Below are 19,737 nucleotides of genomic sequence, written 5' to 3' on the forward strand. Positions count from 1 at the left end.
ATCTTACCAAGCAATGGAGCCCAAATCAAACTCTCTGCTCCAAAGCTAAAGCATTCACAGAAAATAGTAACAACTACCTTTCATCTCTGTTTCCATCATGAGGGATACACTTAAGAGAAGTAATAAACTACCACTCCAAGAAGTAAAACTCACAAGGAAAGCAGGTTCATATATACAGCCCTGCACGAACACACAAACAAATTCATACAACAAACAAAACAAAAAATATGATGGCTCGCCCATTGTTGGAAAAGGTGGGAATAAGTACAAGGCTTACTGACCACCTCTGCAGCTAAACTCATGGCTTATTTCATCTCCTCAGCCTCCTGTCTGGAAAGCATTCTTCAAGCAAAGAAGGCAAGAAGCAAAAATCAATCTAACCAATTTCTTCCACAGTCTGATAGGGAAGGAACAGGGGAGGAGGGAGCAAAAACACTTTTTCTAAAAAAAAAATAAGCAAAATATTACAAAAATAAACCAAACATGGGGTGAGGAAAAGAGCAAGGTGCTTGAATGTTAGTGCCCAGATTACTACAGGCAGTATCGTAAGCATGTAGGGCAGCAATGGTAGCTTATGGCTCACAGGCAAGAGTCTTAGAAACTCTGGTGGTGTCATTTTTAATTTCTTGTGGCCACAAGCAAGAAGAACAGAAGACAGCATTTGCCACAGCGTGCTATTTGTTCATCTGTATCCCCCAGTGAGTCAAGCCAAGGACAATGACTGCGCTGAACAACAGTGACAGGCACTTCACAATAAACTGAAGAAGTTGCCCTCAACTGTATCAAAGAGTGGTGAGAAACATCCATAACATGTTTCCTCTCTGAAATACTCTGGGCTGGGTCCTGCACTAAACAGGACCCTGTGGTTAAAAAAGATGTAGGCAGCACTGTGGGTGGACCAGCATCTACCCAGTTACCAGGAGAGCAGCAAATGAAACCCTCCAGCATGTCAGAAAGAGAGAGAGAAAAAAGAGAGAAAGGACTGAAAGTGCCAGATGTGGGACTGTCATCATATGAGTGACCGGAATATAATTTCTGCAATAACCTCTTCAGAGCCACGTCATCAAAGCCTCTCTGGGAAACACCGAGTATCCTCTCATTTTCCACAGGTGGTGAATTTGAAACTGGAGATGCACAGTCTTTGTTTGTATAACTGCTTTGTAACCTATGCATGCTGCCATTTTCACTGCACCAGATGCCCACTCAGGGATCCAACTGCTATTTAGGGTCTTGCACAGGATTTACACACCAAAACACCTCTGGGGATTCAGCCCTACCTAATAATCGTTTCAACTTATGCAGCTGGTCCCAAGGGAAAGGCTTCCTGGTCTGCAAACTACAACAGCACACGTAAAGGGACAAAGGGCCAGATGAGAATCACAAAATGGTTTGGAAGGGACCTTAAAGATCATCTACTTACAATTCCCCTGCCATCAGCAGGGACACCTTCCACTAGACCAGGTTGCTCAAAGCCCTGTCCAACCTGACCTTGAACACTTCATGGATGGGGCAGCCACAACTTCTCAGGCACAGCTTCTGGTGCTAGGGCCTCGCCACCCTCATAATGAAGAATTAACCCTAATATATAATCTAAATCTACCCTCTTCTAGTTTAAAGCCATTCTCCTTGTCCTATCATTACATGACCTTGTAAAAAGTCCCTCTCCAAAACATCTCACAGAACACCTTGGTTCTCTTTTCTGTGCTCCCGAGGATAAAAAGTATATGCACAAGTTGAGTGACAACTTCTCAGTACTCCCAAATCACTCTTTTCCCCTCTCAAATGGCGTGGGGTACACACTGGAGGAAACTCAAATGCACACATCACCAGCCCTGCACCAAGTCACACTCACCTGAATACTGCTGCAGCAGCCAGACCTTGAGCTCGATGAAACTATGAGCGAAGTGGCAGCTGTCCTCGCGCAGGCAGCCGTACCGCACCTCATGCCGGCACACATCAAACTGGAAGTGCTCCTGGAACTGTCGGATTTTGGAGTACTTCAGGGAGGTGGAACGTACGATGTGGACCAGACACCTGCCCATGCCAGAGAAATATGAAGCACCTGAGGAAAAAACTCTTCACTCCCTCCTCCTTGAATGTGACTTTCAGACACTTGACTGGGCAGACAAAGATCCTCTGGGTGAGACAGACTCCACTGGGAAAACCAAATCCCTGCCCTGCTACCCTATCTACCCTAGGTAAGTACTTCCGATCTTCTCAGCCCATGGGTGATGCTCTGCTTAAGTTCGCAGATCAGACACATTTCGAAGTATGCAGCAAAGATACCAACACCTCTGGCTCAGCAAGTCCCTAAGTCTCAGGTTGCCAGGAACCAGAAGGCTGTATTACTGTGTACTTGATGTGTTTCTTACACTTGTTTCCCTAAACATTCATCACTAGCCAGAGGCAGGATCCTGAGCTAGAGGATCTTTGGTTTGACCTTTATGTAAAGGCCAAACTGAAAGGCAAATTGAAAGTCAAAGGCTGACTTCAAAGGGCATTGGCAATGCCTGAAATCCCTTAGTACCAGGAAGAAACAGGGAGGGTGAAGCACACAGTGCTATTTATCATGCTTTGAGCTGCCCTATGATTGGAACCCATGGGGAGGAAATAAAGAAAGAGACCAGTGCCCTGGAGTTAAACTGGCTGGACTTGTGAGAGATTACTCCCATCAACACAAAAACATTCACTCACTTGTTGTCATGGAAACTGTGTTTGGCAGAAAGGTTGGAGCAGACAGATGGTGTGTCCTTGGTCCCTTTGCTGATAATCCGGGGTTTGCTGTCAAAGCAAATCTGAGAAGAGAAGAAATAGCATGCTGGGAAAATCTTAGAGAGCAGTGAACCAGAGCCACTTCACTTGGAAGGAGAAGAAGAGCCAGAACCAGCCTATTCTAATGTTCAAAGTCAAAAGCAGCCTGGTGAAAACTTTGTGGTGGGGCTTTAAAATAAAGCAAGCAAACTTTTGGAAGAGCTTCCAGGCAACATTTTTTGGCTTATTCTCAACAGTATTTTCCATTGTGGTTGGAAAACTTTTGGTCAGAGCCACATATTCTTTCCCTGTTAGCCAACACAGCAAGAACAAGGGGGAAACGATGGGGAGGAATAAAAGAACAGCCAGTTCACAGCAAAGAACATGTCTCTACATGTACCATTGCTAATGTGGGGCACTTTCTGCTGCAGAACATCAAGATGGTACAAGTCAATCCTTAACTGCCTGTCTTGGTGGCTCAGCACAGACATCAAATTGGAATTTGTTGATATACAGAGTTCTGGTTTCTAAAGTAGATGGGGATAAATTACAATTCAAAGCAATATCTCAAGACAGAGAAAGAGATGGGTGATCCCATGAGGCTGTGTGCACCTGGTTCAGCTGCAGGAGGAAAACAACCTCTCCTTTCTTCTACACAGCTGTATCCATTACTCACTGCCCTTCTGGGAGCAGGACAATGGCTGGGACATATAAAATCATAGAATTTATTAGGTTGAAAAAGGCCTTTAAGATCATTGAGTCCAACTGCTACCCTAGCACTGCCAAGTCAACCACTAAACCATGTCCCTAACCACCTGCAACTTCTAAATGCATCTACACCTTCTAAATACCTCCATGGATGGTGACTCAACCACTTCCCTAGGCAGCCTGTTCCAATGCTTAATAATCCTTTAGGTGAAGAAATTGTTCCTAATATCCAGTCTAAACCTACTCTGGCACAACCTGAGGCCACTTTCTCTTGTCTTATTGCATGCTACTTTCAGAAGAGATGGACCCCACCTCACTACAACCTCCTTTGAAGTAGCTGTAGAAAGCGATAAGGTACCCCCTGAGCCTCCTCTGCTCCAGACTAAACACCTCTAGTTCCCACAGCTGCTCCTCATCACACTTGTGCTCCAGACCCTTCACCAGCTTCATTCCCCTTTTCTGGACCTGCTCCAGCACCTCAGAGTCTCTCTTATAATGAAGGGCCCAGAACTGAACACAGGATTTGAGGTGTGGCCTCACCAGTGCCAAGCACAGTGGGATGATCACTGCTCTGGCCCTGCTGGCCACACTGGTGCTGATACAGGCCAGAATGCTGTTGTCCTCGGCTGCATGGGCCCAAGCTGCTCATGTTCAGCTGCCTGTTGAGAAACACACCCCACACCCCCCCCCCCCATCTTTTTCTGATGGGCAGCTTTCCAGACACTCTTCTCCAAGTAGCATTGCATGGGGTTGTTGTGACTGAAGTGCACAACTCAACACTTGGCCTTTCTGAATCTCATACAATTGGCCTTGGCTCAGTGGTACAGCCTGTTCAGATGCCAAATTGGTGCTGTCTGCAAATCTACTGAGGGTGCTCTTGATCCTCTCATCCAGACCATTGGTCAAGATATCAAACAGAGCTGGCCCCAGTACTGAGCCCAGGGACCACCACTTGTGACCAGCCACCAACTGGAGTTAACTCCATTCAGCACCACTCTTTGGGCCTGGCCATCCAGCCGGTTTTTTACCCAGCAAAGACTGCACCCAGCCAAGCCACGAGAGGCTTCTCCAGGACAATCCTGGGGAAAGTGGTGTCAAAGGTTTTACCCAAGTCTCAGCAGCAGACAACAACCACAGCCTTTCCCTCATCCACTCAGTGGGTCACTTTGTCACAGGAAGAGACCAGGCTGGTCAAGCAGGACCTAACTTTCATAAACCCATGCTGACTGGACCCGATAGCCTGGTTGTGCCATATGTGCCACATGATGGCACCCAAGATGATCTGCTCCATAACCTTCCCTGGCACGAGGTCAGGTTGACAGGCCTGTAGTTCCCCAGATCCTCCATCCAGCCTTTCTTGTAGATGGGCATCCCATTTGCTAACCTTCAGTCAACTGGGACCTGCCAGGTTAGCCAGGACTGCTGAGAAATGATGGAAAGTGGCTCAATGAGCACTTTCACCAGCTCCTTCAGAACTCCTGGGTGGATCCCACCTGGCCCCATAGACCTGTCTGTGTCTACGTGGTGTAGCAGGTTGTCGATCATTTCCCCTTGGATTAAAGGGGCTTTGTTCTGCTTCCCACCCCTGTCTTCCAGCTCAGAGTTCTGGGTACCCAGAGAACAACTAGTCTTGCTATTAAAAGACTGGGGCATTAAGTACCTCATTCTTTGTCACTATGTTTCCTCCCGCCCTCAATAAACGATGGAGATTCTTCCAAAGGTCATAAACTCTCCTTATCTACCCAAGTTCCAGCCAGAGTTCTGTTCAGTCAGACTGGTTTCTTCCCCACCAGCTCAGCTTTTGGCACACGGGGATGTCCTGCTCCTGCACCTTAAAGATTTTCTTGTTGAGGAAGGCCCACCCTTCCTGGACTCCTTTTCCCTTCAGGACTGCTTCCCAAGGGACTCTCTCATCCAGGCTCCTGTACAGGCCAAAGTCTGCCCTCCAGAAGCCCAAGGTGGCAGTTCTGTCCTCTCCTTACTTCTCTGTCATTCTGTGATTGCTGTGCCCAAGAAAGGCTCCAACCACCACATCACCTACAAGTCCTTCTCTGTTCAGGAACAACAGGTCCAGCAGGCACCTTCCCTAGTTGTGTCTCACCAGCTGTGCCAGGAAGTTACCTGCCATACACTCCAGGAACCTCCTAGGCTGTTTCCTCTCTTCTGCATTGTATTTCCAGTGGACATCTGGTATGTTGAAGTCCCCCATGAGAACAAGGACTTCTCCCAGCTGCTTACAAAATGTTTCATCTGCCTCTTCATCCTGGTTGGGTGGTCTATAACAGCCTCCCACCATGATTCCTGCCTTGTTGGCCTTTCCCCTGATTCTTAGCCATAAACACTCAACCCTATCATCACCATCATTAGGTCTAGACAGTCAAAATACTCCCTAACATACAGGGCTACCCCACCACCTCTTCTTCCTTGCCTATCTCTTCTGAAGGGTTTATAGCCATTCACTGCAGCACTCCAGTTGTGCAAGTCATCCCACTATGTTTCTGCGATGGCAACTATCAACGTATCAATGGTTCAGACACATACTGAGGAGATGCTGAAAGGTGCCAGCTCTCTCCTGCCAGCTCTGTACCTCACAGAGGAAGGTGAAGATTCCTTGATGTTCCTTGAGGAGCTTGGCAATGGTGAGGCTGCTTTGCTTGATCCCACCTAGCGGGTCAAAGAGGAGGTCACGGTTGAGGGTCCCCTTCCTCTCCTCCGTCCACACGTCGATCTCTTCCTGGTGGTACGCGAAGGTGCAGTTATCCCCGTACTTACAGTCCTGCTTGTTTAGCATATCTACAAAGCAACAAACAGCACACACCACCACACAAGGAGGGCGGCCCAGTCAGAAACTAAACTCTCTCTTGTCTCCTCCCACTGCCCACACCTCACAAGGAGCTGAAAGCAAGAAAACACAGAGTTATAGAAAAAAGAAGAGACATCGCCCCCTGAGTTTGCCTATACCCAGGACATTCAGAAATGTTAATGCAAACTACTGAATGGTGACAATCTCAAGTAATGACATCTGCTGTGGAAACTGTCTCAAGTTGGAGGCCTGCTTTAATGCAGTGCCTGGCCAGGGACAGACCACAGTTTAACCAACCCCTTTTAAAGCCAATTCAGATTAAGTTCTCCTAGCAGCCCAGCACGGAGGAGCCCTGTTATCTTGGCTCTTGCAATCTCCCTACTTCATTAGGTACTTTGTAAAGACACTGCCTTAGTGACCAATCTGGTCACATTGCCCACCCATACAGAGTGATAGGCTGGAGCAAAGCAGCAAGCAGAGCAAACTTTTACCTAGGCAGAACCACAGCTCTGCCATGGGGCTGCTGGGTGGAGCAGGACTAATGCAGGCACATGTACAGGAGGCAGGTTCTCAGCAAAGCCCATGTCAACAGTGCAGCTCTGAGTGCCTGGCTCTGCACAGCACCTCACTATGCCTTTGCAACATTTCTGCTCCACCACTTTAAAAGCTGCTCATTCTCCACAGCATGGGAGCTCATTGCCTTTCATTGTACTCAGCCTCCTGGTCCATGAGCTACTGATGGGGCAGGAAGACCCCAAAGAAAGCACATGATACCAACTGAAGTCCCCTCCCAACCTCCCCTGGCACATGCCAAACAGTCCCTTCCCGGCCACTGAGAGCCCTATCCCCTCCAGATCACCTTTGCACAGGTAATAGGATCCTACAAAGTTGGTTTTGGTTGGGCGAGGACGGATCCTCTTCCAGGTCTTATCTTCTGAGCTCTTCAGCCTGCCCAGCAGAATGTCCCGCTTGCACTTGTGCTCCAAGCCTTCCCGGTAGGTGTAATCACCAGCCTTGGGTCCTGCAGGGCAGAATAACCCTATCAGCCCAGGCAAAGGCAAACCCTAGCCTGGGCCAGTGCTCTGGCAGAGCACACATATCACCTGTTTTGGGGTAGCAGATATGACAAGCTTGTTTGAAGACATGAGTAGATGCCAGAGGGTTCTTCACCAGGAGGGCTGTGTTGGGCATTACTGGTTCTGGCTGGGACAGTAAGTGCTCAGTGACTTTGGGCACAGCTGGGTGACTCACTCCACCAAGGCTGACCTGAGCAAAAGCACACATACCTGTGTTTTCAGCTTTGCAACCACATGGAAGAAATCTCTCCAACCCCCTGCCCCATGCCAGTCTCTCAAAAAACCTTCTTGTTTTCTCTCTTATCAAAATCTTTCTATCTGAAGTAGCATTTTCAAAAGAGCAGCATGCAACTCTTTTAAAGACGATAAACAGTGTGGTATGTTCACTTCAAAGATCTTTCTCTTTTGGTAAGGGACCTCAGTTTTCTATTGTTAGTCACAGAACAAAATATCCCATTCACTCCCTCTCATACCTTCCGTCACAACCAACTCCACATTGGAAGACTCTCGTATCAACCCTATCCCAAGCTGGGAAAAAGCCAAACCTCTTATCAGTGAGTCTTCAGGGAGCAGATTAATTTGAGGACAGAGACTTTGCTGCACATTGATGTTAACAGGACTAGCAGATTACAGGAACTTATGAATAGAATTCTTGTTCCAAGCTTGCCAGCCATAGATATCCCGCCCCCTTTTCTCCAAGACCGAAGACATGGGAGAGGGGCAGAAAAGTGTGTAAGGAAGAGCCTCCTGAGAGGTGCAAAGAACCTCAGTAGCCTGAAGACACAGTTGGCTTACTCTGCCTCATCCTTCAGTGTTATGTGGCTGCCAGATAGAGTGAGGCACTGGCCTCCGTGATCCCCTGTCGACCCTACAACCTAGGTCACACCATGTTCACCTTGGCAACAGGCAAAGTAGCAGATGAAAATGAAGATGGAACTGATGTCTTCCTACTGACACTAGGGAAATCTTTACCTTCCTTGCCATAACATGGGAGACAACACTCACTGGGGCAGGTTAAGAGGAGGGGCCCAAATTACCTACATCACTCAAGTCACTACTACCTTGGCTCCAGAGCACCTTGGGACATCAGCACGAGGGAGCGGCTCACTCACCACGGGGGATGGTTTTTGGCTGCCAGGTGGGTGTCGCAGTTCCTGAGGACTAGTTTCTTCTGGAAAAAAGAAGGGAGAAAAAGCTCCACAAAACAATCATTTCACTTTGAGAGGCAGTTTTGCTCACAAAAAGACACACAAAAAAAAAGCTTATTAAAGCCATCTGCTTTATTTCTTTTATAACATTTTAGTATTTTTTTTCCAAAACAACCAGTCTAAGTCTGAAAAACTCCAGTAAAGGCCTTCTTGTTCCCCAAACCCTACTGAACCCAATTCTAGACTGCTGAGCACTGGCATTCCCAATGTTGCAACTCCAAGGTAGTCCAGTGCTGAGGCAAATCTAAATATTGAAGTGCTGACTGGCCAATGTCTACTCTTCTCAAAATACTTCTGCTGACAACATACTGCAATACTGGGGTCAAGTAGGTCAAGAAGCCTGCCTTCCCTCTTGGGACAGGAGGGGACAAACTTTTTGGCCACAGCCCTCCAAAACTTTGCTCCCTGCGGCATGAGAGTGCAGTGCCACAAGCAACAGGACACTCACTGCCCTGAAAAAAGAGATGTGAGAGACCCACCTTAGCCTCTACCATTCTGCCCAGTGCTACAAGGTCCCGTATCATCTAGAACAGTCACCAGGTGTTTGCTCATTTGGTCCAAAATGTCAGAGTTGTTGGAGGGATCATGTTATAGTCTAGCAAACTGTACCAGGGGAGGTGTCCTGGACACCAAGCCGAGTTTAAACCTCATCACTCATCATTATGCACCTTTGCGTTCCTTTCTCCTCTTGAGATTTCACACCATGGACATGCTGTTTATCTGGGATTACACACCTATAGCCTTTCTCATTACTCCTGAGCTAGACATACTCAGTTGCTCTGTCCAAGACAACTTCCTGCCTTACATTTACACTCCCGTTCTGCAGCACCAGCAGACAAAGCTATAGACAGATATCCTCAGCGCTGAAGGAAATAATTTTGGCACGCATTCACAGCTAAAGCAGCATAAAACCCCATCAGTCCCGCGCTTACCAATGGCAAAGGAATCCAAGGCATCCAGTGACCCTCTGCTTGTCCCAAAGGAGTCTAGGGCATCAAGCCGTGAGTCTGTATAGGGGAGCAGATCCAGGGAATCCAGCGAATCTAAGGTGGAGCCGCCACTTCCTCCTGGTGGAGCCTCAAAGGCATCCAGGACAGAGGAGGAGGAAAGCTGCTTAGTGGGATCCATCACCAGCCCGAAGGAAGCAGGTGGCAGCGGGGTGGAGACAGGAATGCTGGCTGTCACAACTGGGGGCAGCAGCGGAGTTCCCCCGGGAAACACAGGGATGAGCTGGGGCATCTCTGTTGGCAGGTTGGTAGGAATGGTGCCCTGGACCAGAGACTTTGGGGAATCAGGAAGGGAGAGGATAAACAAAAATTAGGAACAAGGAGTAGAGATGAGTAAATACAGACAGCAACAGGCTCCCACTCAAGTGCGTGAAACAAAAGGACACCCAGCAGCTACATCTGCCTGCAGACCTTCCAATCTACACTGCACATGGACTGGACAGAGGTCCCTGTGGAGGGGTTGGGCTACCTGAGCTCATCAGTCTGCAAGGCAGAGCCATGTGCTGGGCATTTAAACCAGCTCGGGTCAAGAAACAGTGCAGCTGAGCACATGCAGTGCTGAGGTCAAGTTGACAACTGCTATTCATGGCACCTCTCATCTGAGCTTTTTGGCTCAAGAGGTGTCCTGCATGAATATGAGTATATTGCTTCTAGACTCAAGCTCACTCACATAACATCAGCAACACCAGCAACCAAAATCCAACATAAGTACGAATACAGATTATCTCTACAGCTCTCAGACATGTTCAAATATCAGGCTGAATGCAGCCTGCACAAAATACAAGGACATTAGAGCATGCCCACTGTATAAAATACATCCATCATTCCTGCTTCAGCCCACTCATTTCTACGCTCAGGCCTGCTTCAACTCCATGACCACCAGAGTCCAGGAGAGAGGTGATGGTGTGGGACGGCTATCTTGGGTACCTTTTGTGGGACAGCTCCATGATGTTGCACACAGAAAAGCAGGCTTAAAGGCAGGCTCTTTGGATACCCCAAGCCAATTACAGAAGGAAGGAATGAATGAGTTTTACCAGAGGAAAAGCAAGGAGGGGAGAGTGATGGAAAGAGAGAGAGAACAGCAGCACACATATTCACACGCTCCAAGGACCTATTTGGAACAAGAAGTAGGGGACCCACACAGCACCCACTCTTACTAGAGGGTATGGTGACCCTTCGGCGAGGGAGTCCAGGAGGGAGTCCAGTTCTTCCCCAATGATGTCCCCATCTGTGAAGTCCTCCACGCTCTCAGGCGCTGGCAAGGACATGCAGTCTGGAGATGGGAGCAGGCTGGCAGCAGGGAGCGAGGTAGGCAAGCCCTTTGCATCCGAGTCAGAGGGCAAAGAGGCCAGCCCCTCACTCACAGGGATGGAGGTGGCCACAGGAGCTGGGAGGCACTGCAGGTCCATAGAGCAGTCTATGATGAGGGAGAAACAGACCCAGTCACCCAGGAGAGCCTCTTGCAGGGGGCAAGCAGAACACAGCCTGACAAAAATAATATTGCACAATTCCCTCAAATCACAAAAACCAAGTATGACAGTTTTCTGAGAGGAGAAGCTCTGGTCTGAAGAGTTCTTGCCTTTTCATTTTTGTTCCCAGTCTCTCATAGCTCACCGATAGCTGAAACACACTCTAAGGGCAGTGCCCAGACTGACTATCAGGATTTGGCAAACACGACCAAAAGCTTGTACAGTATCTAGGAAGAACACAAAACCTGTGGTTGATCAGCTACTGAGTTCACTGGGTCTAGGACTAAAGGCCAGGGGCACATAATCCAATTTCTCTATAACCCACCACCTGGTGTTTTCTTTAATGTTCCTCACTAATGGATTTGGCAAAGATGACTCCCTTCTCTACTCCTTGAAGCTTCGATACCCCAGCTGAAAGCTTGCTTACTCGTTCCCTCTCTAAAACCTCAGGCATCCTAAATGGCAAAAGATAAAACCCACAAAGCCTTGCTGGGAAGGAGTCAGAGATGAGGTGCTCAGACCAGGCTGTGCTAACAGTGGGTCCCCCAAAACACCCATTAGACTCACTCAGCTGTCTTTACCCAAGTAAATTTCCTGCTTGAGTGCTTCCTGATGTCTGCAGGTGGAAGGGCGCTGCCCACACTCCCTCGCAATGCCTCAACAACAAACATCCTCCTGGGAGCTTGTGTGAACCAGGGTCAGGGCAGGAGAGAGGCAGTGATTTTCCCTAAGGCTTCCTTGCCTCTCCAATACATTACTGAAATGGTAAGATGTTCCCACCATGCAATATAAACCTCTGTTAACTGAAGTTAAGGTTAAAACACATATTCTCCATAGAAGAGCATTTTATTCTCAAATAAAATAAAGGTTAAAAAACCAAAAGAAGTTCAAATGTTAGAAATTCGGAAAATGCAGTGTTACACTTGCAGCTCTCAAACCAAGCACCCAAACTACCTTAATTCTGCCCCTGTGCAGATGTCCTGGAATAAAAGAAAAGAAGTAAGACAAAGATGCTGCTTTCTCAATCCACACAGCAGTGTCTGCACCATAGCTATGATGGTCTAAGGCTGTAAGCAAGGCAAAGTTTGGAAGTAGAGACAATAGCTTTTATTAGAAAGACTGGTAAGAATGGGAAAGAAACTAGACAAGCTTCCAAGACACAAATCCTGATCCAGAGAGAAATGCTGCATCCTGTCTATATAAGATCTGCTCACTCAGCCTCCACAAGAACCAAGCCATCCCTTTCTAACTGGGACTGGATGAGTGCACTGTGTTGCTGTCCTCTACACTGCATGTTCACTAAGTGCAGAGTGTGTTGGTGACCTTCTTAGCTCAGAGGATCAGCAGTTCCTGCAACCCCCCAAGTCCTGAACAGAACAACAGCAGAGACAACACACACATGCAGCCCCCTTATCTCTAACCCCACCAGGAACACACCACCACCCCCTGCCACCTTTCCTCTGCCTTTTGTTGTGAGTGGTCCACGTGGATGAACCACAGCCAAGGTCACTATGGAAGGCACTGGAGGCAGAGACATGACAAAAGGGAAAGCAGGGGGAGGCAGTAAGTGTTAGACACAGGGACCTCCCCACAACCTCATGCATGCAACTGAAGGAAAGTGCGTGTTGTACCTTATGGGATCCAACACAGGTTTTCAGTGCTGCAGCTAGAAACATTCCCCACAGGCAGCAGCAGTTCAAAGGAAGCCTGTAAATGTCCTTAGTTTTGCAGCTGCCCCTCAGACCAAGCTCAGCTCCAACCCCAAGCCCTCTTTGCATTGGCTTCTCTCAGCTCACCTCCCTTTGTGCTCAGGAGCCAGCCATTGAGCTTTCCTTGGTGATGGCCTCATCACTGGTAGCTCGGCCGGATTTCTCTCAGTATAAAGGGATGGCTTGTGCCTTTCCATTTTTCAGATGTTTAAACCTGCAGTATTGTCAAGATCCCTCCAGGGGCAAACAAGAAGTTCGGAACACACTGGAAAGGACAGGGACATGTGCACGGGGGAGCAAAAGGGTTCACAATGACACGGCCCTAAAGGATCCAGAAGTTCAGACCTTCGTTGAAGAATGAAAGAGGCCCTCCAGTTCCACTCACACTGGGGAGCAGAGGAAAGAGGCCCTCACAAACCCTGAGAGGCCCGAAACCCTGAAAAAGCTGAATGCACAACAAAAAGGCAAAGAATGATATGGGACCCATACACACAGCTCAGTGCATGTGAAGGGTGAGAAGAGCAGGGACCAACAGGTTCCACTACTTCTAAGGGGCAGAGGGGGGATGTCTGCTCCCCTCTCCCTGACCACAAACGCTGTCATTCCTTCAGTCACTTCCACCCATTCCCCACTGTCCAATCTTTTCACCTCTCCCTCCTTTCCCATTCCTGCTTTCCTCGGGATACCCCATCTGCTGACCTTACCAGCCACCATACCCACATCTCATGTATTCTCCTTCCAGAAAGCTCATGCACTTCCTGCATTCACCTAAGGTTTGCTCCATCTTAAAAAAATACATCAGCCTTCTTTGATGGGCAGATCACAAGCACGCACCTGAGTCCCCTTGATTTCTGCCACTGCCATAACACTAAGCCCCATGTATTATTATAAGCTCAATGAGAGTCTTGCCCATCTGTTCCTCCATCTCTCGTTCCATGCCCCCCACTTGGTAGCTTCTCTGGCATACACCTGTTTGTCCCAGAGGGGCAAGTACAGTACTTTTAAAAGCCCTGTTTCTAGCTCTGCTTCCCAAACCAGCAGTGGTTCCCTAAGTCCGTTATCTGGCCAAAGGCCATCTGAGCCATGATCTGTGTGCAGTGCCAGGCTAACTTAACCAGATGACTTCAAGCAGAGCATGGGGGAAAGGGCTTCAGGAGTCTGAATCTTAAAAACAAACCACCAAACCAACCACAAAAAGCCCTTGCTAAAAAAGCTTTGAATATGAAACTCTCAAGGTACTCAGCACGCACAGCCCTCCTGGTGGCACACTGCTCTCAGGGCAATGGAATACCATATAATTTCAGTGCTTTTGAAAAGATTTCCAAGCAGTAAAGGTTCTCTCTGCCTGAACAAAGGTGGCATGTTGCTCTTACACCAAATCCTGATTACATAAAGAGCTTACTGGATGCAGTCTCTCTTAACTCTGCAGTAGGAGTCCAGTCATTTTAGCACTACAAGATAATGTGAAAAACTCTCCCTGATTCACAGAACTGGGACTCATGATTGCACACAGCATTTAGTTAGTGAGCTGATATTCAACAGAGAACTAACATGTTTTTCAAAGCATCCTAATAATGGAATTATTTTTGTTCTATAAGAGCAATTGCTACTTTCAGTGATAAGTCTCCACACTTACCTTCAACACAGAGCTGTCTTTCAAAGAAGCAAAGACTGATGTGCTCAGAGGCACGAGTTCAATGTTCCAGCACATAAGAAAGGGCAAAGCACATAAGAAGCCTTTCTACAGGGGCAGAGTTAAGGTCACTTGTTTCCCAGCATGAGGAAAGCAAGCCTGTAGCCCTCCTTCTTCTCCTTCCGAGTGCCTAACTTTGAACACAGCTCTTCCTGGGTCTCTCCAAACTCCCTTGGTTCTCCTCCACCTCAGCATCTTGGAGGACGATTTGTGCTCAGAGCACTGACAGCTGCCTGCAACCTTAACTTCACTTTATCTGGACTGTTCTGCCTAGGAGCAGACTTTCAGGAGCTTTGCCAAGCCCAGCTTTAAGAAAGCACAGCTGGAGAGAGCTGTGTGCCTCAGCAGACCTTTTTAATTCCCAGATGTGTCTCTCACTCGGCCTGGACAAAAAGCTTTTCTGCAGGTAAAACACTCCTGCTTCACACCACCTTTTCCTCCTCCTAGTTACTAAAGTCAGGAGTGCAAAGAAGAGACACAAATAATGGCAAGGAACCCCTCAGGCCTGCCAGCCTGGTGAGGTACCTTACCAAAGCCACAAAAATCAGAGAGAGATGTCTTTACCTGTTTCAATGTCATCTATTGAACCCAATCCATTGGAAGTGGTCTGCAAAAAGGGTGTAGGAAAGGAGAGAGAAAAATATTACCAGATATTAATCTTTAAAAAAACATTTACACTTCACAGATGAGACTCTTTACTACTCCTAAAGGCATCTGGCCCCTTCTTTTCCTTTATGGCCTCTTTCAGTGCAAGAGCATTAAACCCAACAAACTTTAAGAGGCCATTAATCCTAGGACCCTATTCATTTCTACCTCCAGCAGTGGTCAAACCCTGTTGCTGCGAAGCAATACCAGCCCTGCACAATACCCAACCATGTGAGCAAATCTGTACACAGAATAAGGTTTTTTATGTGTGGATGAGAATGCTGTGCCCCGAGTCCTAAGACACATCAACCAGTCAGCCCCATGCTGGTTAAGATCTGACAGCCTGATCTTACAAAACGTTCCTTTTCTCAGTTCACGTATTTTGCAATTTAACAATTTGCAATTTATAGCTAACTCAAAACAGGAAAAGGTTTCCGCCAAGACAACTGCTGACTCGGAGCTCCAGGCAAGGAATAAAATGAGCCCATATTTTACAGAAATATAAACAGAGATAAGTATGCGTACCTTCAACTTAAGCTTAAAAGACACAAGTACAGCATTAATCTTGAGATGCTGCATCTACTGCAATAGTTTTTGCAGCTTCTAGTTTTTGCACTGTTTTCATTTATTGCAAAAGGGAATATTTGCAAATTAAAAACTTGGCTCAGCTATTAAAGCAAGCTGACTGTCCTTCCTAGAAAGATGTGAAGGCAAGTCACTGAACGGTGGGAGCTAAGCTAATTCTTTAGTATCCCACCTTGTACAAACTGACAATTTTTACAGTTTTATAGTTTGTTTGCTTCAAAGAGCAGTGTGAAGTACAACACAAAGACTACATAAACTGTGTATGCACCTTGGCTTGGTACATGGCGTAATTTCATTCTGTATGTTTCTTCAGCACGTGCGCTTTCTGACTTATACTTAGCATTGCCCTAACTACGTAAAATCTTGAAAACTAAAACTTGTTTAAAATGCAAGCGAAAGCAAACCTTCACAATAACTAAGGAAAATACCATCTTCAGCAACCTAATTACCAACATAAAAAATGTTGCCATGAGAAGTACTTTCAAAGAAATTAATTTCCTTCGCAATATTCCTTAAAAGTGGAACACACTAATTAACACATTTAAATCCTAAATGACAGTTATAAATTTGGAGGTAAAACAAATCTGTGAAGCATTCTAGTAACAGTGACATGAACGGTGACAACCACACAATGCATACTCTACCTGGTTTGGTAAATTGATTGACGTGCCGTTACTGAGTAACGAGAATGTTTCCAATTCCTGCTGCAAGGAAGAGAGAGATCTTAGAACAGAGACAGCCTATGAATGCTCATAAATGAGGTAAAGCTGGGTTACAATAAGGTTTTCCTTCCAGGCACTGCCCTTAAATAACAGCCAACCCAAAAGGCATACCACTGTGACACAAGGGTACAGTTTTCTGAACACTGAAAGGGCCATATATTAGCTCTGGACACCTTAATGCAAAACACCCAATATCCAACACACAATCAGGAGGCAAAACAACTTCCCTGAGAAACAGAAGTTTTTGTCTTTTTACCAAGAAATTACTACTTTGGGAAGGCATTACAGCACTGGAATGAAAGCTGGACGTCAAAACAAGAGACAACAAGGTGTCATCAAAATACCAATCACTACATTTCAAATAACAAAAAACATTTTTGAGTTTTTAATTTTTATTTTTCTAACATACAGGTGGTTTAAGCCCATCACAACTGAGTAACATGACAGCAGCAAAAAGGTAGCAAGGCCAACACAGTGAGCAGCTACAAAAAGTATTTCTGCATAAAACTGCCCTTTCTGTGAGACAGAATCATTTTGAAGTGTGAGAGCTGCTACAATGACAAGGAATTTTTGGGGGTTGGTGAACCACAGGTGTGGTCGGTCAGGGAGAGAAATAAGATGCTACAGCCAAATTTAATCCAAAAGCTCTCTGCACACTGGATGCCCAAGTGATTGATCACAACATACTGCAAAGTTTCCCCTCTTGAGATGGAACATGCTGCCTGTTTAACACACCACTGCACATGTGGCTGAGGATGCAAATGCAAACACAAATATAAGCCTCGACTACTATTTAATATTCCCTACTCCTGAAAATGTATCCTGGGATTTTACGAGACCAAGGCAGCTTTGTCCATGAGTGGATATGCAAGAGGCCTAACGCCCTCTAGCTCCATTCCAGGGTATACATTCAAACACCAACAGCACTCCAGTTACAGCAGCACTTTCTGGCAGAGCCAAGTTACAGGTAAAGCCACTGGCATAAATTAATTGGACCCACGACTTGGTATTTCCTGCCTTCTGACCAGATGCGCACCTGTTCTCCCAAAGTGGAGGCCTTTCCCCCACCATAAAAAATGTTTATGCCTAGATATGGGGCGGGAACCCTTCATGACCCGTGGCACTACAACGCAGCAGAGGCTCCCACCCTTCTCATCCCGCAACAGGAAAAGGACTGTGATGCAAAACCTCCTTTGGGATTAGGTTATATGTCCCTCTCCACCAAAAAAACACAGACTTCCAGCAGACTGGAGGCCTCTTCTGCAGCACCAGCCCAGCTCTGCCTGGTTTAGCTAGGGACTTGGGGAACATCCTAGCAATAGACAGAAATGGGGTTAGAAAAGGATCAAGGCAAAGTGAGTCAGAGGGTCAGGACAAGTAGGGTAGCCAGCAGCATGCTAGAGGGACTGCACGGTACATATGTCTGTAACCGCAGAGCAGTACCTATCACATTTCCAAAAGTAAATCTGAAAAAGCCAAAGAATAGCCTATAAGAAAAAAGAAGTCATACCTGAGGTCTTTTGTATGCTTTGCGAACTCTCAGTCCCAGCTTCTGGGCAAGCTCCTGCCCCAGCTGCGTGACGCTTTCATCCTGGGGACAAAACCATTGGCAGGACACTTTCAGTTTTGCCTCTGTGGCACTCACAATGAAATAAACAGGAATGCAGTTATGCACACTGGGCTGCACCAGGAAGCCTCACTTGCAGGCAGAAGCAGGTGGACAATTGCCAGAGCAGCCCTAGGAGAGTTAAATGCAGACCTAAAGAGCTCTTGTCATTCAGTCCCACTGAGTTTTTGAGGTTGCACCAGGAGCTCTCCCAACACTCTTTCAATGCTGCAGAAAATCAGAATCAAGTGCCTGCTTCCAAGAAAGCACCCACTCTCCACAAACAGGGTTCTTGAGTCTTGCTGGCAAGACAGATGGAGGGGCTGCCATGGCTGGCTGCTGGGGGCTGATACAATTTCCACAAGGTCCCCAGGTCTGGGAAGGAGCCTACATGCCTTCCCTCTCTGCCAGCCACAGTTAACAATCAGTTCTGACACGAAGACAGTATTCACTAGCCTCTTTTGCTTGTTTGTTTATTTGTTTTTAAAGCTGAAATCAAGTCTCAGTTTCCAACTTACAAGCTACAAGGCATTTGCACTGGCTCTGGCTCTGGTTAAATTGCCTCAACAGATCGTGTGTGCACCACTGCAGGCTTTAAACAAAGTTCTAGGCCATGCTCCATTCCCCTTCTCCACCCTCTCCAGTTCTGTCTGGACTAACAACCTGCCATAACCTTCTTCACTTATTTACCACCAGCAACTCTTTCCTTCTGCTTTCTCTCTCTCCCTGTTTGCAAAAATGCTAGAGTACAGTTCCTTCAAAGCAGAATAAAATATCTGCCCAACCTCTTCTGATATCCCTCCTTCATGTCCCAACATCTCCTACATTGAAGCTTGCTCTCTTCTCTTTACTTGCTGTGCTGGTCTTTCCAACCTCCTTCTCCCTGCAGGTTCATCATCCTTTGCCTTTCAACCCCTCACTAGCCTCTGGTTCTTCTAGCCCACAGTATCAGGAACTTGTCACTTCAATTTGGAGTGCCACTTTCTGACTGTACTTGCTCCCACACACTGTCAACACTGGTCTTGTCATCATCTTCTCTGAACTCACTGAAGACAGAACCTTGTCCATTTCTTCTCCTCTCCCCATGTGACACCCCTTCAGCATTGTACCACCTTCTGAAACTGTCCTCACACCCTCCAGAGACTTCTTGGTCAAACCTCATGGTCACTCTTTCTTCCTCCTCTCAGATCTTTCTAACACCAATCATGCTTTCATTGCTCTGTTGCCTTTGGTTATTCTGCCTTTCCAAACACTCTCAGGTGTCTTCTGTAGTCAGCCATTTTCTTGCTCCCTGTGAAAAACTCACCAGAATGACCTCTGATGTAATTTCTTTAAATTGATCGCATACTCATGCCTACCAGGCTTACCCTATCCAACTCCAGATGCTAACATAACTCTGAGATGTCTTCTCAGATGCCTGGACAAGATTAAGAATGTATTTCTCTCTAGACTGCCTCCACTTCCCTTCCCAAAAACACATGCTTAATCACTGTCCTTTTTGTCAGGATGCCTGAGATTTGTGGAGGGGGTTTATTTGCTCTTTGCCATCCCCAAGATCTTCCTTTAGCTTTCCCTTCCCTCAGACAAATGCCACCCTTGGGTGCTTACTACGTCCCACCTAAATGAGGGAATGCTCAACAAGGGCGTGCAATATGCTCTCCTCCAACACCCTGAAAAATAATGTGCCATGCCAAAAAAAGCATACTACCAAGGAGTATCAACTTCACCGCACTGGAAGCCTCTGGAAACTAAGTT

General features: G+C 46.9%; 1 protein-coding gene across 7 annotated transcripts in view; it reads right to left on the reverse strand.

Moving 5' to 3' along the window:
* The window catches only part of ZC3H7B (zinc finger CCCH-type containing 7B), a 51,816-nt gene that overhangs the window by 21,190 nt on the left and 10,889 nt on the right, over positions 1–19,737 (reverse strand). The window contains exons 6-16 of one of the 7 annotated variants that reach the window (XM_061450713.1): positions 17,887–17,967; positions 16,299–16,355; positions 14,989–15,031; positions 10,705–10,970; positions 9,479–9,827; positions 8,397–8,509; positions 7,366–7,528; positions 7,122–7,283; positions 6,047–6,252; positions 2,695–2,795; positions 1,853–2,034 (exon numbers count right to left, since the gene is read on the reverse strand). In XM_061450713.1, coding sequence (XP_061306697.1) covers positions 1,853–2,034; positions 2,695–2,795; positions 6,047–6,252; positions 7,122–7,283; positions 7,366–7,528; positions 8,397–8,509; positions 9,479–9,827; positions 10,705–10,970; positions 14,989–15,031; positions 16,299–16,355; positions 17,887–17,967 — 1,723 coding nt within the window. Of the gene's footprint in view, positions 1–1,852; positions 2,035–2,694; positions 2,796–6,046; positions 6,253–7,121; positions 7,284–7,365; positions 7,529–8,396; positions 8,510–9,478; positions 9,828–10,704; positions 10,971–14,988; positions 15,032–16,298; positions 16,359–17,886; positions 17,968–19,737 lie in introns of all 7 variants that reach the window. The other 6 variants (XM_061450716.1, XM_061450715.1, XM_061450717.1 and 3 more) reach the window with 6 other exon arrangements.

This window comes from Pezoporus flaviventris, unplaced genomic scaffold (assembly GCF_033815535.1).
Source record: "Pezoporus flaviventris isolate CSIRO_AGI_PZ_B2104156 unplaced genomic scaffold, CSIRO_AGI_Pfla_v1 ptg000011l, whole genome shotgun sequence".
In the NCBI taxonomy this organism is placed as follows: domain Eukaryota; kingdom Metazoa; phylum Chordata; class Aves; order Psittaciformes; family Psittacidae; genus Pezoporus; species Pezoporus flaviventris.